Below are 20,775 nucleotides of genomic sequence, written 5' to 3'. Positions count from 1 at the left end.
GACAAGCAGAAACTGTACCTTACCACTTTGAGAAGATTAATCATTTAAACTACATTACTGGGGAATTATCCGTAAGAAAGAGCAGTACGATTTAGAGGTTATCAAAATTAAAAGGCAGAATGACAAAGCTATTTTTCAAGACATGAAATGTAGTTTTTAAACTGAGTGCTAATAAAATATCTAATTAATAATAATAACCATAACAACATTCAACACTATTGAATGCTTACAATATGTTAGGCACTGTGCTAAGGGTTTTATTGATCATATTTCTTCTAATCCTCCTGCCAACATTTTAGCTAAGTGTTATTATTACCCACATTTTCCAGAGGAGAAAAGTGACCCAGCTAGGTAGCAACTTGAACTCGCCTTGTCCGTCCTTAGAGACTCCACAGCTCCCAAGGCATTTGACTTTATCTGGAATAGAAAACAAAATTAGGACAACTCCTTAACTTTATTTTAAAAACCATTAATTGGCAATCAAACCTCACATTCCCAGGGCACTAGGTTCTGACAGAAATATCCAGGCAGCACAGTCATACAGCCCTGTTTTCCATAGCGCTTAAAATGTATTAAATCAAAGCACACACAGACGGTAATAAATGGTACAAGCGGGAACGCTTCAGTACAATATTTATTTAGGAATATAACGGATGTTTTGTCCCAGTCTTCAGAAAAAGGCTCATATTCTCTAGGGTCCTACTCTATTGAACAGGGTAACTTGGAGAGAATTTTCACTCAAGTGGTGTGGGCTAGAACACTGAACCCTGAACAAAGTGTTCACCAGAGCTTCTTATTTGTTCAGGCACTTTTCTGTGGAGTCTTCTGTTTTGCCTTCTTCTTTTGTTTTGCTTAGTTATGACCACTTTCTCACTTTCTTCAGGTTTTCTGTCCTACCACCCTTCCAAAGAAATAGCACTTTTTCCATTCCCAGCTACCTAGAAATCTAATATAAATTTGTGTTGATAAAAAAAAAAAAGGGAGACAATAACTTTTAATGTTTACTGAGAACTTCTGTGCTCTAGACTAGGGGTCCCCAACCCCCGGGCAGCGGACCGATACCAGTCCGTGGCCTGTTAGGAACTAGGCCGCACAGCAGGAGGTGAGCAGCGGGCAAGCGAGCGAAACTTCATCTGCCGCTCCCCATCGCTCCAATTCCCGCCTGAACCATCGCTTGCGTTACCGCCTAAACTATCCCCCTGCCCCTCACCCACCATGGTCCGTGGAAAAATTGTCTTCCACGAAACCGGTCCCTGGGTGCCAAAAAGGTTGGAGACCACTGCTCTAGACATCTTGTAAGCTGTTCACTTGTGTTGACATTTCTCACAACAGGAAAGTGAAGTAAGTATTTCCATGATCCCCACTTTATAAATTGGCAACTAGGGCATTAGAGAAAATAAGAAAATGACCTAAGGCCATTCATCTGGCAGAGGGACGATTCAGTTCTAGTTAGCAGACTTAGAATTTACATTTGTAACCATTATGCTCTGGCTCTACCCTCTCCTTCTTGTTCCAGCTTCCTAAAGAAGGGGCTCTGGCCCATCTTGGTCTAATGAATTTCAACCATGGGGAGATGTCACACTATACAAGTAGCTGCTGGGAGCTGCATGCTGCTACCATGGCAATATTGCAGGGGCCATTCTCAGAATATGGGAGACCAAATACACTCTTTTTTAGGCAAGAGATGATCATGATCAACTGCTTTATATCAGTTTTCATTTCCACTTCTAACAGAGGAAATCATGGAAATGGAAGCTAATCTAGTTAATTTTGCCCCTTGTACTTGTGTATGTGTGTGTGTGCACATGCATGCTTGTGTAACTAGGACAGTATTCGAAAAGAGAGCATCTTAAATGAATTTGGGGATTTCATTGTCCACCATTATCACAGGTAAATAAAGCTAGCTGTAAATATGATAAACTTGTAAACCTTAGGACCTTGGCAAGTTTTGACATAAGTTTTTGGAATCTTTGCCTTTGGGATATATCTTGTCAAACACTTGATGATAAATATATTTTAAGTTTATTTTATATGTAACATTTATTTTATATTCAAAAATCTCCTTGGAGCAAGCAACAAGGGAACAAATGTTTCAGACTCATGGGAATATGGTCAGTTTAGACATCCTTGGAACCTTGGTTTACGAGAGACTGTTGCCTCCACTGCTGACCAGGCTAAAGTTGTTCAGGTTGTTCAGTTGGATAAACTATAGAGCACTGATTGCTGAGTAATAGAAATAGCATCATTATCATAGCCCTATCTCAGAAGCTTCTCTATTGTCCAGAGAAGAGAACATGCACAGCCCAGAGTAAACCCATCCGCTCTGCTTCCCTAGCAAGCACTGCTACTCTGGATCTTTTCCTGATATAATCCACAGGCACTCCCCTCATTTCTCTCCTCATGGAAAATACTATCCTAAACCCATTTTACTCCTCCACAAGTTTTTCCTATAGCTTCCAAGTCCAAACAGTTTCTCCCTCTGCCGAATTTAACAGATGCATAATAAATGTTTCTAAGTAAATTCCTGTGCCAGGTATCCCAGTGCCTCTCATCTGACACTTCCAGACAGAAAAAACAAACAAAGTAACTTCTCTTGCCTGCAAAGATAGACTGGTGTCCTGTTACACTTTTTTGTTTCTATCTCAATTGCATTTACCACTACGCCTGGTACATTACAGACTAACCAATAATAATTCTTAGTTACCTGATCAGTAAGGGCTCATCAATGTCAAATGTGTGCTTTGAAAATCGTCATTCAGTCTTTACCCAAACTTGCATTAACCCTGGGAAAGAGACAGGTAGTAAAATTCGTGCACAAAAAGCCTGAACACAGACACTATTGTGCATGTGCTAAAGACGATGTGTATAAAAGATTTTAAAAAACAGCTTTCTGATGCATCAGGGTTCAGGGGATTAAGAAAACGGAGCATGATGTTTTCAAGTTAGTCTTCCTTCCAGTCTGGAGCATTCTAAGATTAATGGAGAATGTGGTAATCTTTATTTCAAACCACTGACTTCCAATTTTAGTGTCAGTGTAGCAAGTCCTGCAAGGAAGATGGATATTATTACCCCTTTCAATTTTAGGAGCTGGTAAATCACATTGCTTGTTTTCAGATTAGCAGATGTTTGTCTCTGGGTCTTGCCATGAGGAATGCTGTGCTTATTCAAATAAATAGATTCCCTGGCTGTGAATGATGATGAGCTTCACACATTTCTCCTGTGTCTCATACACACACATATATATATATACTCACAAACACACACTCACACACACCCGCGTATTCTGCATTCTTTTCTTTTTTTCTTGGGAAGTATGCAAATTACCAGTGAATCAATTTCTTATTTTCATAATCTTCTTCACTGTGTAGAATTGAAAATCTATATACATTATTTGTGGAAAAAAATGTTCACTTAGCCAAAAAGAAGATGGGATTATCACATCCACATTAGCACCATGGATGTCTTGGGACTGGGTGTGGGGTTTTCAGAGACCGTGAGAGGGCCCCCACAAATGCTTTATTTTTATAACTATAATTGCCTAACTTAAACATTTTCCTGTATGTAATAATCTGTAACATGAGTTTTGTTTTCACTTGCAATATATTTTATCTCTTCGAGTACTGATGTGGTGGAGGTGGTGGTGGGAATAGGGTGCTAGTTTCCTTTCACATGTCTGAGGAGATACTCAGCAGAAGTTTTCTCACCAAAAAGTAATTCAGGCATTTAGATATGTTTAAAGTGATTATGTCAACCAACGATTCACCTGATACCATTATGTACAGGCCCCCACAAGTTTACTTCTAGGAACATCATCTAGGTCAAATTTTGCTTCTAAAGTTGCAAAAATTATGCATCGTCTGTGTAAGCCATTTGCATTGCAAAATACAGCACCGTGAACTCTTTGCCATTTTCCAAAATTACCTAGGAATATACAATAGATGTATTCTTCCGTCAAAGCTGGAAGGATGAAAGGTTAAAATTTAAAGGACCCATGACGGTACTCCGGTTAAATAACCTAATGGCAAGTAAAATCTGGACTCCGGATACCTTTTTCCACAATGGAAAGAAATCAGTGGCACACAACATGACCATGCCCAACAAGCTCTTACGGATCACGGAGGATGGGACCTTGTTGTACACCATGAGGTAAGGATGACTGTGCTTCCATTCGTGAATTTTTCTAGACCTTCTCTTCCATGTGTAGGCAATCATCAAGCTGATGGGCCATTGTAGAGCATCTGGTTTCCTGTTTTCCCTGTTTTTCAACTTTAATAATTACTCTACTATGAAAACTAAACTGGCTGAAATATTATGCAAGTATTAAAGTGTTAAGTAAAATGATTAGACAAAATGAAAAAAAAATGTTTACAATGTATAAGTAATGCAATATAAAAAAAAATATATATATATATATATATCTCCAATATGTTCTAATTCAATAGAGGAACTTCTCCCTACTATTAACCTCGTGGATTCCTGCATTCCAGTAAGGTCTAGATTAAATTTCTAGAAGCTATCTCATGGTATATATCTGAAAATGTTTCTATTTAAAAAGGAGAAAAAAACCAGAACATAGAAAAAGTTCAAAATTTTTAAACATAAATTCATGTGGAAGTATACATTTTGAGGAAGTATATTAATTCACAATGATGTTAATTAGACTGAGAATATAAATATTCTTAATTTTGCTCAAGTTGAAGACTACATATATATTTTTGCTCCATAAACATTTCCCCCATTTTGAGATTACTGTAAGCCCAGAATCTGGATACCACTCATTCATTTATGGATGAATGAAAGAAACATGAATTGAATAAAGGTTTGAATATTTTTAGAAAAAAAGTTGTTTAAAAATATTCCTAATTTATGAGAAATTAAGAATTATCCACGACCTGGGACTTCCCTGGTGGTCCAGTGGTAGAGAATCCGCCTTCCAATGCAGCGGACATGGGTTCGATCCCTGGTCGGAGAACTAACATCCCACATGCTGCGGGGCAACTAAACCCGTGCGCCACAACTACTGAGCTCGCGCACCTCAGCTAGAGAGCCTGTGTGTCGCAAACTACAGAGCCCGCACGCCGCAACTAGAGAGAAGCCCACGGACCGCAGCGAAAGATCCCACATGCCGCAACGAAGATCCTGTGTACCACAACTAAGACCTGACACGGCCAAAATATAAAATAAATAAATAAAATAAATATTAAAAAAAATTATGTAGGACTCATTCTGAAGAGCAGTTTTTTCATATCCAGATGACTTGTTGGAATGTTGTTTTTGTAGATCTGGCCAGCATTTGGTAATTTAGACCATCCAATTATTCCTTTGTTATGAAAAGGTAATGAAGGCAACCCCCAGACTTGGTGGATTGTGTTTCGAGTGGGAGTAGAGTGATATTTTGACTTTGGAGAAAGCTGCCAGAATTCCTAGCTTTTTATACCCAAATGAAAGAAAAACTGCTTTAAGGGCCACTTTAGATAGATGTTGGACTCAACTAGTAAAAGTGTAATAGGACTGAAAGAATGAAAAATCCAGGAAAGAGAGAAAGCAGAGGATCAGTGGACAGATGTGTTGAGAACGTTCCAGATCATCTAAGCAGGAATTATTTATATTTGAAATTTGAAATATTCTCCCCTTGTAAAATAACCTACACTTGTTTTTGAGCCTAAATCTAGTATCCTTCCCTGCCAGCTGGTAATTATCTAAGGAGGGATTTGTGTATACTGAAAAGTTTATCAGTTAATAGTTCCTGATATATGTAATATTCTTCATCAGTAACTAACCTATATCCCCCTTCTCCTACATTTCTCATCACCTTTGCTAATGTGTTACCACTTCCCTGAATAGTTTGACTTAAGTATATGAGTTTAATCATTAATTTACACATTTCATATTTACTTTAATTAATATTGTAATCACTTTATGATTTTGTTATAAAGCCATCTTGCCACATTAGAGTTACTTAATAGTATGGGTAAATATATTTTCTGAAAATTATGTGAGGAATTTGGGTGTAAATTCTCCATAGTTCCACCAAATGAGATCAAATATATTTCAGTGAATTCCTTTCTTGACTACCCTTTTTAAAACATAAATAGAATTCACATTCCCATTCCCATAACATAGGGACTAAAAAGAAGCTCAGCAGAGTCCTGGCTTCAATTAGGCAGTAGATTTGCAGGTAAAACTAAATGGTTGGAATATAGTGAAATCACTTATAAAGGAGACTTTAAGCAAATGTCAGCTTCACAGAACCTGAGGACAGTTCCTCCCTCACCTATTCCTTTGCTGTCTTATGCATTTGGTGCTATATTAGGGAAGGAGGTGGGGAGAGATGCACTTAGGAATGGAGAAATTTGCCTCTCTTCCTTGTTATCCATGTCTTCTCAACCAAGGGTGAATTAGTATTATTGCAAGTATTTATTTGCTTACATCCCATTTTATTCTCAAAGGATTTGCTCTGGTAGGTGGATTAGTTGATGATGCCTATTTTGGAAAACTTGGGCAATGCTTGCCCATCATACGAAATCAGGTGTCACCTATTTTCTCAAAACAGACCAAAAAATGGATAGAATCCAGTCATTGTTGTAAATAATTCTTTTTATTTTTTATTTTATTTTTAAAAATTTATTTATTTATTTTTGGCTGCATTGGGTCTTCGTTGCTGCGCACGGGCTTTCTCTTGTCGCGGTGAGCGGGGTCTACTCTTCATTGTGGTGCTGAGGCTTCTCATTGTGGTGGCTTGTCTTTGTTGCAGAGCATGGGCTCTAGGTGCGTGGGCTTCAGTAGTTGTGGCTCATGGGCTCCGTAGGTGTGGCTCGTGGGCTCTAGAGCGCAGGCTCAGTAGTTGTGGTGCACGGGCTTAGTTGCTCCGCGGCATGTGGGATCTTCCCGGACCAGGGCTCGAACCCATATCCCCTGCATTGGCAGGTGGATTCTTAACCACTGCACCACGAGGGAAGTCCAATAATTCTTTTTAGATAGTTTGATTATTAACAGCTCGGTATAGCATTGCCATTTGTGTTTGTCTCTCCTGCTTTCTTAATATATTTGCTATAGTTAATAACATCCCACTTGTATTTATCAGAAAGTATCTAATCTATAGGACTTTTGTCTGTATCCCATATTTCCCTTAATCGATAAGGCTGACGGTGAGAGCTGAATGTCCAATGCATTTGGAGGATTTCCCTATGGATGCCCATGCCTGCCCACTAAAATTTGGGAGCTGTGAGTAAATTTATTTTATTTTTATTTTTATGAGAGGCATGTCTTTAAGCAAGAAACCTCCAGTTAGTTATGAATGTTCAAGAGACAGATAAAGAACATCAAGAAAGTTTAAACAGTGATTTACTGCAAGTGCTTTCTATAAGTAATAATCTTTTACTTCACTTTTTAATATTTTTTTTAGGAAGGGGTTATTCCCTATCTGTTGAACTAGAAAGAATGGATTTAACTATTTAGTGGAAAAATTCTATTTTTGTTCAAGTAGTATTCATAAAAAACCAAATGGAGTATGAATGCTTATACCTCATAGATAATATCTTCTTTCCAATAAATGGAGATCACTGTGTTTATTTTATATCATTACTGACATTTGTTTGTTCTTAAGAATAATTTGACTTGTTGATCAAATGGAAATATTGGTAGGTGGCAAAGGACAATAATTAGGTTTTCTTAATAATGAAGCCTACACCCAAAGATGATGCTAGAAAAGAATTTACTCTAATTATTGTCTTAAAACAGTTCTAGATATATTTGAGTATCTCATGAAGTTCATGTATATATTAATGCTTTTGAAGCTATCTTAGAAATCACCTTTATGATAACTTCCAGGGTTTCTGCTACTTGAAAATATGCAGGCACACACGTTAGAGGAGCCCAGAGAACAGTGGTCAGCAGAGTTAGGTTCTCTTGTCTTCCTCTACTTTTCTGCTTTTGATTACTGTGCATGCATAAAGTGAGGAGGAATAATGTATTCCTGGTTTCCTGCAGGGGAGTTACGTATAAGGACTGAGTCAACCTCTGGACTAACCTAACCAGCTTTCTGTTCTCACTAGACACGCAATCTGAGCAACTATTTTGGTGAAGGTATGATTCACAGAAGAAAAATAGTGGTAGTGTAGGAAGACAGCAAGCAAAGAAAATAGCAAAGGGCCTTCGGGTCCCTAGCAGCGCTAGTCATGGAAAGACAACTTTCTCTATTTATAAATCTCATTCTATACTGAAACCCAAGGGTAAACTACTTTTAAAAATGTCAGCTAAACAGGCCTTTGATGATAACTCCCTCCTCTCCATTTTTTTCCCCAATTTAATGTATGTTCTATACCATGAACTATTATTTTTTTTCTGATTACCAGTTCCATTTTTAACAATGATATTATGTATTATGTGTTACTTGTATGCCAGGCAGTGTACTAAATATTTGTATATGCATCAGCTCATCTAATCTACAAAATAATCTTATAGTTAGGGATATCATACATCATAGTTTGCCTGAAACAGTACTGATTCATGCCTAAAATCTTGGTATAACTAATAGTGCCTCCTTTTGGCTTCAAAAATATCTTGTTTTAGACAATTAATTTTATGTTTAGTATATTAGTTAGCTCACTCACTTTTAAGCAGTGAGTATAGCTTAAAAAAGAGGAGTTTATATTTTTATATAAGATATATGAAGGTAAGTGACGGTTAATTGCTGGTTAGTTCAGCATCTTAACAAGGATGCTGTCTTAAGATGTCCTTAGAAGTTCTTCCTGATGACAGAATGTTTGTTGCAACTCCAGCCATTGCCTCTGCTTTCAAGATGAAGAGGAATAGTGGGAAAAGAAGAAAAGAGTAGTGCCCGTGTCAAAAAAGTAAAATCTTTCCCTAAAATCCTAACAGGTATCTTCTCACATCTTATTAATTAAAGCTGTGTCACATGACCAATGCTAACTGCAAAGGAGGCTGGGGAAAAATATTTTTAACTAGGCACATTGTCATCCTGAAGAAAATGGACAGTGAGGAGAAAACAAATAATGTCTCATATAAGAAAACTGAAATTTAAAGAAAAACATGTAAGCTGTTTTCCACCTCAGAGCCTTTGCACATGCTCTTTTCTCTGCCTGGGTTACTCTCCCCTTGGTTCTTAGCAGAGCTGGTTTTATTTTTTAAATATAGGATTTTTATTTATTTATTTTTTTGGCCATGCCTCGCAGCTTGTGGGATCTTAGTTCCCCAACCAGGGATCGAACCCTGGCCCTCGGCACTGAAAGTGCCGAGTCCTAACCACTGGACCGCCAGGGAATTCCCCGTGGCTGGTTTTATTTATCCCCTACATCTCAGCATAAATATCGGTTCCGAGGGCCTTCCTTGAAGCCCTTATCAAAATTGTAGGTGCTCCCATCAGTCTTCTTGATCACAATACACATTTATTTTATACTATTTATCACAGAAATAATTATTAGTTTTGTTAACATTGTTATTGTCTGGAGACTGTAAACTCCATGACAGCAGAATCTATTTTGTTCTACATTTCCTAGCACAGAGCCTAATACAATGTAGGCACTCAATAAATATTTATTGAATGGATAAAGATGATAATAATCAGGTTTTAAATGCCCCTTCAGTGTTTAAGCCTCAGAAATGATGGCCTCAGAAAAGAGGGTTTAAGAACTGTGGGGAATGAAACCTCAACATCAAAGACTTAATATTGAAGGACAGGCTCAGAAGGCACATGCTCAGTGGAAGAGAACACCATGGCGAATTACTGTTGCCTGCCAGTGGCATGGGAAGATGCAGCAGTGGTCCATTTATTGTGCAGTCATTTCTCAAACGTGGCCTAACTAGTGTATTTCAGAGATAAAGAAACTGAGGCAAAAGTGAGATAAAAATGCTTTGACCCAACTTTTAAAGCAAACACCTTGCCAAAGTATCAGAGAGAATAAGGAAAACATAAGCATGATGATTTTGCAATAATTTAGTAAAGCACTATGTAATAAATGTTTATGAGGTACGGAAGCAACTTCATCCATATGTTGATAAGAACCAAACCTGGAAAAGCAGATGTTTTCCTTACCACTCGCCATTAGATTCTGATTGTCAGTGCTATGTTATACTTTCTGCTTGTTAGGGATAACACCCTCTGTATAAGGCCAGATAACTCAAACACAGTATGCATAAGGCAGCTGACATCTTTTAACTGCTTTCTGAGGAATTTACAAAATAAGGCTTTGATTCTAGAAGAAGAGATTCAGATTATATTCTGACAATAAGATCTAGGCAAGTGCTAGATGTAGTCAGGATTTAATAAATGATCATTTCCTGACTGATTATCAAGCAGTGTCTTATAAACAAGGAAAAAGGGATAAATAGAGATGTAAACAATGAGTAATCTCTACCTTCACAACAATAGCATATTTATAGTAGATTTCATACACAATGGAGTTTCTAAGAAATTGCAAGAAATGAGACACTGAATTATATTAAATGAGAAATCGATGGTAACACATTTTTCTTTTCCCTCTACAAGTAAATTAGCAGCCCATTGGCAACACATGACAAGGTATAAAAGATAGGGTCCAGGCACTGTTGCTAATGACAGTGTGATAAAGTGGCATGAATTCTAATTTGTTATGAAATGACACAAGATCTAGAATTGGTTTCATCAATAGTTACATGACCACCAGTTATCTTTGCTTGGCTTTTGAGCATATATTAGAGAGTCTTTGCCTAGAAAATTCTTACTAACAGCAGTGGAATAGAATGAATGGCATTCTATGTTCTTATCTTGGTTTTCCCACTAAGTAACTATGCACCCTTAAACAAGTCATTTAATGTACCTGTGCCCCAGCTTGCCACTTGTAAAATGAAATAAACTATGTGACTCTAAAAGTTCTTCCACATTAACATTCAGTGATTCCAGGTCACCATAAACCCAGTATGTCCTCTTTGGTAAGACCCTTCCACTTGACAAACAAGGGTTTATCATGACCAGAAAAACATTTTACTGAATATAGGTACCTACAAATTTTAAGTGATATGGTTCTTTTCAAATGTGTGCTCTGGCCTCTCCAAAGGGATTTTCTTTTTTAATAAATAAAGTTTTAGACCCTCCTAACAAATGCAGTCATGCCACTATATACAATTCTGAAATGCTTAATTTTTTTTGTTTGTTTTTTTTTTAAGTCAATGAGTTGTGTTAAGTCAGTGGGAGAAATCCTTTCACAATGTATATGTATGATAAATCCTCACGTTGTACACTTTAAATATCTTACAGTTTTGTTAATTATACCTCAATAAAGCTGAAAATAAATTAATAAAAGATTACTGCAGTTAAAAAAATTTCATTGAGGACCACCACAATTAATAAAATAAAAAAGGCAATGACGATAAACTCTAAAATTATCCACTGTCACTCTTACATGTTTCTGAAAGAAGCCATAACCACTAAATTAATTCCTAGTATATTCTCTCAAACTTCTGAAAAAATTTGTTGAAAAAGCTATCAGACTGTAAGTTGGTTCAGGAATGATGCTGGAGCAGACAGGATACCCACATAAAATCTGGGGAATACTAGCTACATTTTTCTGCATCAATCACCCAGAAACAAGTGGTCACTCTAAAGAGAATGTGGTTCAGAGATTGAGGGGCACGGGCTCACATCTGGTTTTAGGCAGCCTGATGTTTGTGTGAAAAGGCCACCATTATTTTACATCTCATAGTATTGTAGCTTGGACAAATACAGATTTGGACAAAGTACCCAAGCCAGGTTACCATGGGGTGAGGGTTGTGTTGAGCAGGGACTCATTATGACTTCTGAGCCACAGGCATGTTTGCCTTTGAGGGCCGTTCCTCCAAACATATATATTAAAAATGTATTTTAATTTTTATTTTCTCTTTTAAATTTTTATATTTTATGATGATGTTAATAAAAAGTTGGATTATATTCATTTTTCCTTCTGATTTTAAAAGAAAGTGAAACATGTCTGTGCCTCCTAAAAGCATTGTAGGCCCCAGGTACGGAGCCTACTGTCCCTAATGGAGAAGTTGGCCAAGGGGTAAAGCTTTCACCATAGGGCTAACTTTTGCTATCATATCTCCCACTCAGAAGCCCTGGAAACTGTTTTTGCTAATGCGACATCCCTTCCATGTTTCTCTCTCTACATCTAAACAGAGGAGAATAGGTACCATCATTACAACCTAAATGACGTGGGTGTTCTGTGACTAGAGATCAGAAAAGCTATGGAATTCCTTCTCTTTCTCCTTCTCTGTCTCTCTCACTCTGTACATCTCCTCTTCTAACCTTCCTGAATTAAAGATCAGGATTATGACCTAACCTCTCCTATAGGAGGATGACTAGGTTAAAGTGTTACATGACAAATAAGAATGATTGAGAAGTGGAAAGAGCTATATGGTACTCCTCCTCCTCCTCTTCCTCATCATCATGATAGCAAATATCTATGAGAAGGATAATTAATTAAAAAGAAAGTAAAATCACACTTTCTTTAAAAATGGAGGTATCACCTCACACCAGTCAGAATGGCCATCAACTAAAAATCTACAAACAATAAATGCTGGAGAGGGTGTGGAGAAAAGGGAACCCTCTTGCACTGTTGGTGGGAATGTAAATTGATACAGCCACTATGGAGAACAGTATGGAAGTTCCTTAAAAAACTAAAAATAGAACTACCATATGACCCAGCAATCCCACTACTGGGCATATACCCTGAGAAAACCATAATTCAAAAAGAGTCATGTACCACAGTGTTCTTTGCAACACTATTTACAGTAGCCAGGACATCGAAGCAACCTAAGTATCCATCGACAGATGAATGGATAAAGAAGATGTGGCACATATATACAATGGAATATTACTCAGTCATAAAAAGAAATGAAATTGAGTTATTTGTAGTGAGGTGGATGGACCTAGAGTCTGTCATACAGAGTGAAGTCAGAAAGAGAAACCAACAAATACCGTATGCTAACACATATATATGGAATCAAAAAAAAAAAATGGTTCTGAAGAACCTAGGGGCAGGACAGGAATAAAGACGCAGATGTAGAGAATGGACTTGAGGACATGGGGAGGGGGAAGGGTAAGCTGGGATGAAGTGAGAGAGTGGCATGGACATATATACACTACCAAATGTAAAATAGATAGTTAGTGGGAAGCAGCCACATAGCACAGGGAGATCAGCTCGGTGCTTTGTGACCACCTAGAGGGGTGGGATAGGGAGGGTGGGAGGGAAACGCAAGAGGGAGGAGATATGGGGATATATGTATATGTATAGCTGATTCACTTTGTTATAAAGCAGAAACTAACACACCATTGTAAAGCAATTATATTCCAATAAAGATGTTAAAAAAAAAAAGGATGCTTAGTAAAATTTCCAGTGTTATCACATTTATCATGACCTTCCCCTGGCCTGATATAATCTGGACCCAGGCTACTGCCTCTAACCTCATTTCAACTCTTCATTCTGGCCACATTGGTCTTCTTGTTCTTCGTTAAATATGTCAAGCTTTTACCTGCCCTGGAGGAAGAAACTTGTTAGCTCATCTATCCAGCGTACTCTTCCCCAAGACTTACATGGCTCCCTCTCACATTTCTGTCATGTATTTGTATAAATATCATTTCCTCAGTGAACCTCTTTGAGTCCCTTACCTAGAATAGGCCCCATCCCCTTCATTCTCTATTCTCGTATCTGTTGTATATGGCTTTACTGCATTTAACACTACTTGAATTATGTATTCATTAGCTTCTCTGCTTTTGTCCCCACTACTGCAATGCATGTTCCACAAGATCAGGTGTTTGTTATGTTCACTGCTGTATCCTCAGCAAAGTACTTAGTCCTTTGTAGATGCTTAAATACCATTTGTTATGAGTGAACAGATAACTGAATGAATCAGGAAAATGTGTCTCAGTTTTCCTAAACTAAGGGATATGGGCTCTCCTTTCCTAGGCTGACCTCTGGAACCATGTGTTAGAAAATATGAAACTGATAGAACACACCAACTAACTAGGAGAAGCAAAGTAGCAAAACACATGGACCATCTTCCATTCTTTCCTTTTAGATGCTTACACGAGAGCGGAAGTTGTTTATGAGTGGACCAGAGAGCCGGCACGCTCAGTGGTTGTAGCAGAAGATGGGTCACGCCTAAACCAGTACGATCTTCTTGGACAAACGGTAGACTCTGGGATTGTTCAGTCTAGCACAGGTAAGTGCCATTTAGTTACTTTAGATAGGGGAGAAGGACCAGAAGAAGTTTTTGTAAGAATGTGCAAATTCAGTTTAGTCCTTCAATGACACAAGTAGAGAGAGTGAAAATTGCACTAAACTGGGAAACAGTTGGACTGGGAGCTAGTGTAAACTCTATAGACCCATGACCTTGAATTTGACATTTAATGCCTTTTGGTCTCTGGGGGGTTTTGTTGTTGTTGTTGTTTGTTTGTTTACAAAATGAAGAAGTAGTTCCATGTGATCAGGGTAGCATTGTATTTAGACATGTGAACTTCTGGAGAAGAATATGTGGGTTAAATCCTTATTCCCCCAGCTTGCCAGTTAATTGTGGTCACCTCACAGCGTTGTTGGAAGGAATGAACTAAATCCATGAAGAGTAATCATCACACTTCCTGGCACATAGAAAACTCTTAATAAATGTTAGCTATTAATATCATCTAGGCCCCATTTATTGTCATGATTCAATAAATCTTGGTAAATTTCTAGCGGCAATCATTACACATAGGATACCAAAAAGCCTTTTTTTCCCCATAAATCCATTTGTAACTCTAGCCAGGGATCTTCCACAGCTAAAATCTACACTGATCACTCCATACTGGAATTAAAAGTAGATGGACCACCATCCTTCTTGGTACTGTAACTGTTTTACCAATGAAATACTCAGAATTAGATCAGATACTATCAAGCAGCTGGATCTAAAATTTTAAACTTTTGAAGTTGTTTCAAGAAATAAGATGAGTTTAGTTATGCAGGTATCCCTTTTGTGACTAAGGGATATGTGATCATAGGGTCAGATAATTATAAATAAAATCTGGATTCTAACAATTAGGAAAATGTACTCCCTTAATCCCAATATTTTTAATTATGTTCAATTACTGAAAGCTTAGCAAGGATCAACAATTTTATGACTGTATTTAAAATTTGAAATTAGTTCATTCACTTTGATTTGTAATTCCTAAAAAAAAGACAATTAAGTGATATGTAAAGGCAGAACTGCTCTTTTTCTCAGGAAAATTCCTTCCTTACATTTCAGACTTTATATTAGTACCACGATCATTATAATCTGACCATTCTAAATTCAAGTAATAGGTCAATATATCTTACTCTGATTACTGGATAATCACTGCTTAACAGGATCTGTCTTTTGCTTACTTTATAGCATCCATGGCTACTATAGAAGTTGAAATATTTATGTTTCTTGTTTTGAAAAATGGAGAAGATTTTCTCTCAGCTTTGCCTACCTTAGAAATGCACATGGCGTAGTGGGAATGTCTTAGGCTTTGCAGTGAGAAAGATGTGGGCTCAAGTCCTAGTCCTGCCACTTAGAAGCCTGGTGACTTTGGGAAGGTCATTTATCCAATTAGAAACTCTGTTCTCTTCTAAGAATGGCGAGTCTGTAATTTTGCATTAAAGATGAGATAGTATAAAACACGAAGCAGAGTGTTATACAGCAGATGCTCAAAATGGTGTGCAGTAGCTGTTGTTATTGTCCTGAAAACATCCCAGAGCGTGGAAAATACCGAAAATTTTTCTTCTTCACCAAGTTATGTTGGAAAAGATACTAAAATGAGCAGTGCTTACTTTTTAAAACTTGAATGCTATCATAAACTGGGTATTGTGGCAGGCACTACAGTCAATGATAGACAAGACACATATCTTGCTCTCATGAAATCTGAAGTCTAAAGGAAGACAAACACAAACTATAGTTATCAAAATGGGTGGTAAGTGTTGTGATTAACATTTTTGGGAGGGCAAGTACGTGTCTGTCTTCCGTATCCCTATGATTTACTACAGTAGATGAAACAGGAGGCACTAAATAAATATTTTGAATTAATGAATAAAAAATAAATGAATCCAGCCTGGGTAATCAAGGAAGGATTGCTGCAGGGGTTGACTTTCATTTTGTCAATCTGTATTTATTGGGATCCAAGTAATCACTATTCTAGGCCCAGGACATTCAGAATAATAGACCAAGAACTTTCCCTCAAGAAATTCTCTCCCTACTATCATTAGAATGGAGGTTGGAGGATGTCAGGGAAATAGTATTTCAAGTGCAATAGCATGCATGCAATAGGACAAATATATACGATGGTTGCTGGGAGGAAGGAGTGCTTCCATTCTATTCTAATGCTAGTGACCTTGGTGTGTCACTGTATCCCTCTGTATATTCTAGTTCCCATGTCTGCAAAATGAGTGGCTTAGTTTGATGAACTTGGAGACCTTTTTCACTTTTGGTTTCCTAAATCAGCCTACCTACATTCTTGTTACTCAGAAAAGATATACAGTCCCAAAAGGGCAATAGGTGAGAAAGAGTGGTCCAACCCACCACCACCAAGCTGGCTGGACCTCATAAGTTGGGTTTATTAAAAGTCATCATTTCATGTTAGAGCTGCAAGTTTATCTGTACAAAATAAGATCTTTTCCTTGTCATTCCAATAATGGATATGGGGGGAGGGGGGAGGAGAATAAAGAGCAAATTCTCAAATGTGGGAGCTCAGTTTGATGTATGTTTTCCCCTCCACACTAAAACCCTGAACTACCCTTCCTCTGGGTCTCCTTTAGCTCATCAAAAATCCACCTTGATACATTTCTATGAGAAGAAACAAAGATCTTTTGTAAGGTCTTCAATCCCATATTTCACATCTCCTATAGAGCCTTGAAAACATTAAGATAAATGACATTGAGTGCTACTATCTCCCTGTTTCTGCCAGAAGACTAGGAATGGTGGCAGAAAAGTACACACACATTGAGAATGATTAGATAAAAAGCATCTTCTCCTACCTTAAAATTCTCTGTGGGAGAGAAGCAATTCAGATCACCTTCTAGAAGGTTAGAAGGTGTTTCCTCACTTGCATGTAACCAGCACATGTGTGGATACTCACTCACACACACTACCAGTGACCTCTTTCAGGTCAAATACCTCTAGATCACTTCAGTGCCATAGGAGGGAAGATATGAGGCTCAATCCAATACTTGGATTTTTCTCAGTGCAAACATATTAGAGGGACAGTCCCTTCATTGGAATCTGCCATCAGTTTGGGGGGAAAAATGAGTTGGAGACTTAGTTTGAAGTGGACTTATTCACCTGGCAGAGCAAACTTGTTACAAGGACACAGAAGGATGAGTCTAGTCAGCTTTCACATTCGATGCAATTCTCTGTTATCCATTCATTTATTCACTTATTCCTTCAACCATTTGCTCATTTACTCTGTTTGACACTGTGATTGGGCCTGGAGAAGAGAGATGAAGGACCCATAGTTCCTGAACTCAAGAAGCTCATGGTTGAGTGATATAAGTAGCTAATATGCATTGCGTTGTTCTAATCCTTACAACAGTCCGAGGTTGTAGGTATTATCATTATCTCCATTTTACAGGTGGGACGTAATTGAGGCCTAGAGAGGTTTAATAATTTTTCCAAGGTCACACAGCTAGGCAGTGGCAGAGCTGGGATTTGAACTTGGGAAGTCTAGCTATAGAGTGTGTGCTCTCAACCATATGACACACTAGTAATAGGCAAGATAGACATGTGAAAATGCAACAATGTGGTATAGCACAAAGCTTAAGGGGTGGATCCTGGAGATATACTGTGAGGTTTTGAATGCTGGTTTTACCACTTATTAACTGTGTGACCTTTATCTATTCATCCTTTCTCTTGTACTACTTGGAGATGATCAGAGGATCTACTTCATGAGTTACTGTGAAATTGAAATGAGAAAAATGCATGTAAACTGCTTACCAGAGTATCTGACATGTAAAAATTGTATAATAAATATTAGATATTACTATTAATAATAATGATGAAGTTAGTACAAGAAAGCTACATGATGACACCTAAGAAGAAGTCATTTCTTCTTGAAGTATGAGGGAGGGTGGTTTGAAACTAGACCGCAGCCATGGCCCCCTGACTCATTCTAATATACCACATTATGCTTCCTAAGGAATTCTTTAAGGAAAGCCCACACAAAAATTATAATTGTAATTAAGGGCCATGACAAAGTGACTTATACAGAGATGCAAAGTTGTTAAATTTGGCATTAGGTATAAGAATTATATCATGGCTATAAAATAAGAAGAATGTAATATAAAATGCTTTTTTAAAACACAACAATGATGACTGGAAAGTCGTCATATTTACCTAAGTCAATAGACAGGTGTGATCAAAGGAAACGTAGGTGAGTTTTGTCTAATAAGAATGTCTCTTTGTGAATGACTATTGTTTATTCTTAGAATGGATGACCAGGGAAAATTATAAGATCCTCTTTCCTAGAAACAGTCTTCTCTGGATGAGTTAAGGATGACTCTGCAGGGTTGAAATGAATGAGGAAAGCAACTGTTTTCACTGACCAGGGAGCAACAGTGGTGATCGACATTCACCAAAGGAGCCTCAGGACTTCTATTTTTGCAGCCTAATACATGATCTCCAGAGAAATAATATAACCATAAGATGTGAAAACAGGTTTGTAGGGTGGAAGGTGGAGAGGGAGATTTACATAGTCATCTGGTCAACCTAATCATATTTCAGATGAGGAGATAGGTCCAGAGGGGTTAAGTGGCCTAGAACTATAACCATTGTTTCCTTATTTCTATTTCAGTATTCTCTGAAGCAGATATTAAAATACCAGCCCCTCCCTCAATGACATTTTTTATTCCTCATTCCTTTGAAAAAGGTAGCATCTTAGAAAACACAAAATTTAGAATACTTGAAAGGAAAGTGATAGCTTTACATGGAATCAGTATCCACTACAATTTTGTTAAAGAAATGAATGGAGCTAGAGAATACATTTCTATCCTTTCTACTTTTACACTGTAAATCTGTATGTGACTCAGACTTTTTTAGAAGAACTTTCATATCTGTTATTTCATATTATCCTCACAGCATCCCAGGAAACAGTTAAGTAGCACACTATCCTTTTTACTGAATAAATGAGAAAACTGAAGTCAGATAAAGTTAAGCAAGGAATTTACTCTAAGTAACCAACATTTAAGAAAGTAAAGGATGGAAGCCAGATCTAAAGAAACCCTCAATGCTGCTTTACAAAATTATATTCCTACTTCTTTTCTTCTCTCTCTTTAATTTTGTATTGTGATGTATAAGAAATATTGTCACATCTAATTTACAAGCTTCCCTCAGGGTTACATGATGTGCAAGGATATTTGAATTACAATTCTTCTAGACTGTTAAATCAGAGGGAAATAATTTGACATGCTTAGTGCATAAGCACTTGATGTCTAGAGATACTCTTTCAATCCAATTTACATGACTTCTTTGTTGTGTTTTTCTTTCATTTTTAAACGATTAAAATGTGATTCTGATTTTGCCACCTTTTGCTTTCCTTATTTAAATGTTATTGATGGAAATAATCAATAAATAATATATAATAAGAATACATAAAAGTTTTATTTGAGCCAAACTGTGGACTATAGCCTGGGAGACACAGATTCAAGAAGTGCTCAAATTGTGCTCTGCCAGACTAAAAAATGGGGGAGGCTTATAAAGGCAAAAACTGCAAAATTACATAAGTTGTTTGTCAGAAATTATAGATGTAGCTGGCAAGAAGTAAGGATGTTTATTAAGCAAGGGTTGGTTGGGGTCCGAAATGGATGCATAGTTACATGGGGAGAACTTGAGACCATAAGGTTGCAGCCGGCAGCTGCTAGCAGATATTATTTTGAGAATGGCTAGAGGTGTCCTTGAGTCTGGTAGAGTTCAGAAAATTGAAATTCTCAGTGATATAGGAATATATCTGAAACCACATCCACAATGGCCACCCAGATCCATTTTGGATGCCTGAACCTCAGTTATTCCATTTAGATTTTTAAATGCATTCTTTTCTTTAATGGTTAAAGTAGACATACAATGCATGCTTGATAGGCCACAAGACAGGCTGTTCTGGTTAGCAATAAGTATCAACCAAATCATGTATAAGCCAGAATGACTTCCCCATACCTCAACATATGAAAATTTCTTCCATCAACATTTTGTACCAAAACTTCTTAGATTTTGTTTAATTCAGGAAGGTGACGTCAAAAGATTTGAAGTTTTCCTCTACTTTTTCTAATTTGTTAGTGAGGAAGTGGTTTATAAAACAAATATAATGTCACATGATAGCTTCTCCAAAAAAATAATCTTTGCAGAATCTTCCTAAAATGTCACATTGTGAACACAAAAGATGATAATGGAATATATATAGACACTCACCTTTCTGGCATTATATGAGAGATGGAATTTTTTCTTTGAGCTGATGACATTTTGCAGGCTACAATTGAATGAATGGTTAGGAATAATAATGTGTACTCCTGGGAGGTGAGATGTAACCTGACTATGTCTACCCAAGGCTACATTTTAGCAGAGTCCCAGGAAAAAATGTGTTTTTTTGCATTTTTCTCAAATTTGAATCACTTGTTTATTTCAGATGACCTTGGAGACATTATCCAATTTATCTACAGAAAATAGAAAAAAATTAGATAACATTTTATTTACCTTTCAAAAAAGAGATGCTAGTGGATGTTAATTGCAATGAGTATTCTTAAGCCTCATTCATCCCTTTTTACCATA

General features: G+C 37.3%; 1 protein-coding gene across 2 annotated transcripts in view; it reads left to right on the top strand.

The window, feature by feature from the left end:
* Window positions 1–20,775, top strand: part of GABRA1 (gamma-aminobutyric acid type A receptor subunit alpha1) — a 59,397-nt gene that overhangs the window by 22,327 nt on the left and 16,295 nt on the right. For both annotated transcript variants that reach the window (XM_036848863.1, XM_036848864.1), the window contains 3 exons: window positions 3,926–4,146; window positions 7,142–7,224; window positions 14,053–14,196. In XM_036848863.1, the coding sequence (XP_036704758.1) occupies window positions 3,926–4,146; window positions 7,142–7,224; window positions 14,053–14,196 (448 nt within the window). The remainder of the gene's footprint in view (window positions 1–3,925; window positions 4,147–7,141; window positions 7,225–14,052; window positions 14,197–20,775) is intronic.

This window comes from Balaenoptera musculus, chromosome 3 (assembly GCF_009873245.2).
Source record: "Balaenoptera musculus isolate JJ_BM4_2016_0621 chromosome 3, mBalMus1.pri.v3, whole genome shotgun sequence".
NCBI lineage: Eukaryota > Metazoa > Chordata > Mammalia > Artiodactyla > Balaenopteridae > Balaenoptera > Balaenoptera musculus.
Note: the sequence above shows the minus strand (reverse complement) of the source record. Positions and strands in the feature narration are given on the sequence as shown.